Source organism: Ammospiza nelsoni, chromosome 1 (assembly GCF_027579445.1).
Source record: "Ammospiza nelsoni isolate bAmmNel1 chromosome 1, bAmmNel1.pri, whole genome shotgun sequence".
In the NCBI taxonomy this organism is placed as follows: Eukaryota; Metazoa; Chordata; class Aves; order Passeriformes; family Passerellidae; genus Ammospiza; species Ammospiza nelsoni.
The window spans coordinates 28,445,736-28,451,735 of NC_080633.1; the positions used below are offsets into that span (position 1 = coordinate 28,445,736).

General features: G+C 38.6%; 1 protein-coding gene across 1 annotated transcript in view; it reads left to right on the plus strand.

Annotated features, from left to right (window-relative positions):
- Positions 1 to 5,654, plus strand: part of SCIN (scinderin) — a 48,073-nt gene extending 42,419 nt beyond the window's left edge. The window contains exons 14-16 of the mRNA XM_059475563.1: positions 1,574 to 1,651; positions 2,912 to 2,972; positions 3,926 to 5,654. Coding sequence (XP_059331546.1) covers positions 1,574 to 1,651; positions 2,912 to 2,972; positions 3,926 to 4,059 — 273 coding nt within the window. The 3' untranslated portion in view covers positions 4,060 to 5,654. The remainder of the gene's footprint in view (positions 1 to 1,573; positions 1,652 to 2,911; positions 2,973 to 3,925) is intronic.
- Positions 5,655 to 6,000: the final 346 nt, after the last annotated feature.

Sequence of the window (6,000 nt, forward strand, 5' to 3'; positions counted from 1 at the left end):
GTCATTGAATGAATTTGGGGATCTGGCTTAGTTAGCCAGGCTTGGCAAGAACTAGAGAGTGGACATTTGATGCTTTAAGCTATCCAAATGCAATGGATGAACAGAATAATTATTACTGCAGAAGTTTGCATCCAGAGCCTGCTCCAGCCTGGAAACAGAGACTTGCAGATGCAAAATTTCCCCAGTCAAAAGCAATTTAATTTTTGCAGAGCATCACCAGATTGCTATCAATTTGCTGAGAAAGAGCAGGTCAGTGCCTTGCCCCTTACGTGTTTGACAGTGGTGGCAAGGAAAAGATATGCTGCTTGCCAAAAATCCCTAGCTATCTGATATTTTCCATAGAGATTTAAGATGTGTAACTATGCCTTTAAGGTATTGGCCTGTGCTCAAGGAGGTAGGAAGACTTACTTCCCTGGCAGAAGTGCCCAGAGCTATGTGCTGGGTATTAAGTCTGTGATTCAGGCTTAATTACTTACCCTATTCTGGAGGGCAATGCTGTGTCACCAGTTGGCAAGGACACACTCATTTTTGGGTAGGGGACATAGCTGGCAGTCTCCTTAAGGCACAGCCCAGTCATTTGGAGAGGGATAAAACAAATAGGATCCTTTAATAAGGACTTCAAAATCTTATGAGACTAGGAAAGTGTATTCTTCTAACAAGCTTCTAAAATACTTCTGGGAAATACAGTAATAGGAACCAAACTCTTTGCAGTAGTCTGCTGGGAACTATGGATTTGCTTTTTATTTTAAATTCCCTCCAAATTCTGTGAAATCCCCTCTTTCCTCTAGCCTTTCTCTAGGACCATTAGAGGTCCCAGAAGAGCCAGGTGGGACCACTCTGACTTTCTGGCCCCTGTAACACAGGGTGGGGAAAAGGAATGTCTTTTTCACCATCTGGTTATCATCCCTTTAGCACTCCCACATGACCACACATAACCAAACCCTTGACAATCCTTTAAAATTATTATCTCTCCTTCTCGTACAGAATAATATTAAACTGCTTTCTGTCTTCCTGCATGTCCTTGAAGAAGCAAGCAGTCTGCCTTTTCTCTGGGGACTGATCCTCAGTGGCTTAGTCAACTGTAATGTCCCATTGTCAAGTGACTGGGAAGCTTGGTTGGGTGTGTATTTCATCTCTGAGCTCACCCACTGCAAACCAAAGCAGTTTCTTTTCCTAATTAATGAATATAAGCTGCATGAATGTATCAGCTTGGTTGGCTCAAGGTTAAAATTTCCCTGTCTCCTTCTTCTGGCAGACCTCAGTCCCAACATAACAATAGTAAACAATTATAATGTAGACCTTTGCCTCTCCTGAGGATATCTTACCAATTCTGAAAATCCAAGAGCTGATTTTATAGGACATGACATTATGTGATTTGTTTTGTTTCAGAGAAACACCCTTAACGCAGTCATCAAATCAGTTTAGGGTTTGATCCTTTAGGAGCCAAAAGAACTGTTCATCAGCCTCTGCTCTTAAGATTGTAAAAATAGGTTAGGTCTTTGCAAAATTGTATGCCTTGATGAATCATTAAAAACAACAAAAAAACACCCTCAAAACATATCATCCTTTCTAGATTGAAGAGGTCCCAGGAGAATTCACTCAGGATGATTTGGCTGAAGATGATGTTATGTTGCTGGATGTTTGGGATCAGGTGAGTTGTGTAAGACTGCTTTTTGTGATAGCAAGGATAATTTATTCCTAATCATTTAGTTTGTAAGATGGAAGGAATAATCATCTTGACTGAATGGAAGCTGTTTTGTTTTCTTTAAATTATACCAAAAGGAGCTATAATTTTTGAGCTGTATGATGTGCTGGTGTTCACACATGCCATTGAATTTTCAAGCATGTGAGACCACAGCAGGCACTTCTTATTTAAACCAATGGAGGCTGCAAGACTATAAGCCCCAGCAGCATTCTGGAAAGGTTCTCACTCGTGTGTTTGACATCATCACAAAAATTTATTAATTAAAACAAAAAATATTTCATTAAATGTATTTAGAATTCACTAAGTCCTTGTAGCAGGAGCCACCTACAAAAAGTCCTAGTAGAGAAATGGACCAGCACTAGATAGACCCTTACAAAAATTTCTTCATACTAGAAAGTGAATGGAGGATGATAGAAACAATCTCCATCATTACTCAGTTTACTGAAAACTGAAAACCTTTGTGAATGACAGGAAAACTCACTGCAGATTTAGAGAACACATCTGTTTCTCACAGTATATTCTCTCTACCCTTCCTCTCCTCTTGGAAGGAAAGAGGAGAAGGCCCACACCCTATTTGTCTTCTTAAGCCTAACCCTTAAGGAACAAAAGGCTGAGGTTTTTGGAAATAAGAAGGAATGTCCATGGTTCGTGTGAAAAGGAGTAATGGGGGTTGGTGGGGAAGAGCTGGATGGAAAGTAGTTGGGACACACCAGCTCAGATAAGAAGTCTTGGGATGTGTAGCTGGTTTCCAAGCAAATCCTGGAGAGAAATAAAAAAGTATGTGGGGGATTGCAGATCAAGGCTCTGGTTGCTGGTTTTTTCAGCTGGCTGTCTAGCAGTCACCCAGGGTAGCACATGTCACAGGACACAAATGTTTATATGCACACAGAGCTCAAACCAGAGACAGTATTGCTACCTACACCCAAAGAGAAATTTCCTTTTAAAGGTAATTAGAGATCCTTTAATCAGACTGAATAAAGGTCTGGCCTTCCAGTGTCATGGAGAGCAGAGATTTCAGAGGGCATAACTACACTTTCTCACAAGGGAGAAAAAAATATCAGTTGTGGTTTCTGAGAGTTCTGTACCTTTGCGGTCTTGTCATAGTGTATATTCTTTCTCCTAGAGGAATCAACTGTTTTGTACTTTACCAGCAGTTCACAACATACTTATAGTGCCTGGGGAGTTATCTTTTTCCTCTATTTGCAGGTTTTCATCTGGATTGGGAAGGATGCTAATGAAACTGAGCGACAGGAATCTGTGAAATCAGGTAAATCAAATCAATTTGGCAGATTTCTGAGTGAAGTAGCATAAATATTACTTAACAAAGAGGAAAATATGATGTAGAAGAAATCTAGTTATGTTTACAGTGTCTAAAGTGTTGCTGAGCTTATTAGGATTTAATACAGGAGATGACTACTTTCACCTTTAAATGCGCATTTAAAACTCTGTAAGTTTATGAAGGATAAAATAAATCAAGATAGCATTATTGGGTTGCAGAGCTTTTTTAATTATATGTAGGAGAGCTCTATGAAAAGTAACTGCACTGAAGAAGAAGGAATTTAAAAGGAGGTCGCTACTGACCTGCACCCTCAACGATGTATCTAGAGAAAGGATTGCCAGCAAGTCCTTACAGTGCCACCCTTCACTCAGTTACATTTGTAGGAGGAAATTCTAATTACAGAACAAACAGAACAAATCAAGACAACTTATGTGGCACGTACCTCCTTGCAAAATCACATGTCATCCCTGGTGTGACTTAATATAGCTGAGCTGTTCTGACAAAGTTCATGCTGAAAACCCTTGCATGTGTTTCCCTGGAGCAGCTGGGGTTACCTGGCTGCGTTTCCATATGTATTGATGTCATGTTGAGATGTCATCAAGGGAAACTGTACTCACTGGCTTTACAGGGACAAATTGGGAATGAAGCTTGTACATCCTTACAGCACCAGCAAATGGTTTCTCCTGTTTAAGAGCCAAAACCCAGCTGTATGGCAACAAACTGCTCAGAAAAGCAATCCCTCTGTTTCAACTTCATGGAAAATTCCTTCAGTGCCAGCTGGGAAAAATCAGCCTTTACCTGATCATCTCATTGCCTTTGAAATAATTAATTGAATACTGTATTATAGCAGCCCTGTGTTCTTTCACTGTGGCTTTTAATGTATTTTTTATACCAAAGGAATTAACTAATCATTCCATGTGTTATTTCCTCTCTGTTTTTAGCCAAACGCTATATTGAAACAGATCCTTCTGGCAGAGATAAGGGCACCCCCATTGTCATTGTGAAGCAAGGGCATGAACCCCCCACATTCACAGGCTGGTTCCTGGCTTGGGACTCTAACAGATGGAAGAACTGATCTCTCCAAGGAGACTCCAGCTTCAAGCCAAAGAATGACCAGAGCCCAGCCACTTTCTAGTATTTTTAAGCATAAGCTTATACAACAATATGATGCATCTGTTGTTACACTTTCCTGAGCTTTGATCTATTTCTGTGAATAACCTAGAAATTCTTAGCACTGGGAAGGATAAATGATAATTGTAAACTGGCCAAATGGGGTGAGTGGGGCTCTTCTAGTAGTAAATACAGAAAATGCTACCAATCTTTAATTGTAAAAGAAAGAAATACATTTTCTTTAATCTCCTGATTCTTTTAATGAGAAGCTGTGGATCAGTTTATTTTCATGTGCTAAAATGGACCAAATTCTGTCTCCACTTAAAAATCCAAACTAATGCCACAGAAATTCCTTTACATTAAGGTCAAAATAATAGTGTGCAGAATTTGGCCTGAGAGAGAAATAAAACTATCCATTTCAAGGAAAAGACTGCACCTGATTTAATTATTAGGCCCATATATTGCTACACTCATTGAAAGTTACAGATAATATCTGATCCACAGTGGGAGTTGTAGCTCACAGGGGCCAAATAATGGATGGATATTTGGAGAAAGCTGTGCTTAACATGTTTGTTTACCCTGTTAATACATGTATGTGTGGAGCTTTAGACTGAATACTGTCAGAATACAAAATTGACAAAGTTATTTTTGAGGGACAGTCTAGAGTATTGTAATGAATTCCTTCAGATTTATCTCTGAACCAGCTCCAGCTCCACCAGGTCTTTTTAACTAAAGCTCTTAAACACGGTGTAGTGCACTAGTGCTTTGAAGTGGAAGCAGAAGTAACAGCTCTGAAAGCACATCCTCTGCCTTAACCAGACAGCTCTTAAGCCATTCTTCACCTCAGTTGCCTTACCCAGCAGTGCTCAGTTCTTCTTCAGCATGCAGACTGTTCACCTTCTCAGGTGCAGGATGTCTTTCTAATTTTATCTGCAGGTGTTACACAAATATCAAGCATGTCAAAAGCAGGGAAACCCCTGTGTCGGTAGCATTTCTGGGAATATGGAATGTGAGTATGCACCATAGAATATGGCCTTCTCTTTTCTCTCAGGCACACTTACTTGAGCTTTTTTTTATTCTGGTGAATTTAAAAGTATGTTTTCAAATTGGCTTTTATTTGTAACTTAGCCAGAAGAAAATCTATTTAAGGGCAGTGGGAAAACTTCTTCAGATCTTTAGCGCTGCTTTGATCACTTATCCAGTAATGTTTGTTTTAAACAACAATTTGTACAGCTGTAAATCATACTGGTGTGGCTTTTTAATGACAGCATTTCAGCAGTTTTATTATTCTTATTTTATTATATAAGTTAGTTTGGAAAGTGAAATTTTAGACATTTTTGTATTTTTTAACATGCTTGGGATTTTAAATCAGAGTAATGCAAAAGAGCAAATTTAGTCTGAGCTCATAATATCAATGACAAAAGAATTGCGAAGCTAAGAGATTAATTGCAGGAGTTAGCTTTAAACATTTGTTTAAATGTCTGCTAATATAGCTGGGCTGTATCTGAATGTGATTTCATTTAAAATAAAGTTATAAAAACCAGTATTCTATATGCCAAACTGATCTTCCTCTCTCTGACATATTGTAGGGAGTGCTTCCACTGCATCTAGCAAGATTTCCTGAAAACCTTTTAAATGAACAGTGCAGTGAGAAGTTAATTGTTTTGACTTTGGTGCCATTTTACCCAATGGAGGCTTAACTCTTCTCACCAACTTGACAATTACAAACCTAAGTGAAAATCAAAGAACTGGGTGGTTATTAGGTTTTTATTTTCATCTTTAAGAAAAAACACCATTGTTGTTAAACTCCGTTTTTTTAACTTTTTGCTTGCAAAAATAATTGAGTACAGAAATAACTACTTAATAAAATAAGAGGAAATAGGTTTATGTTTGTTTTTAAAGGATA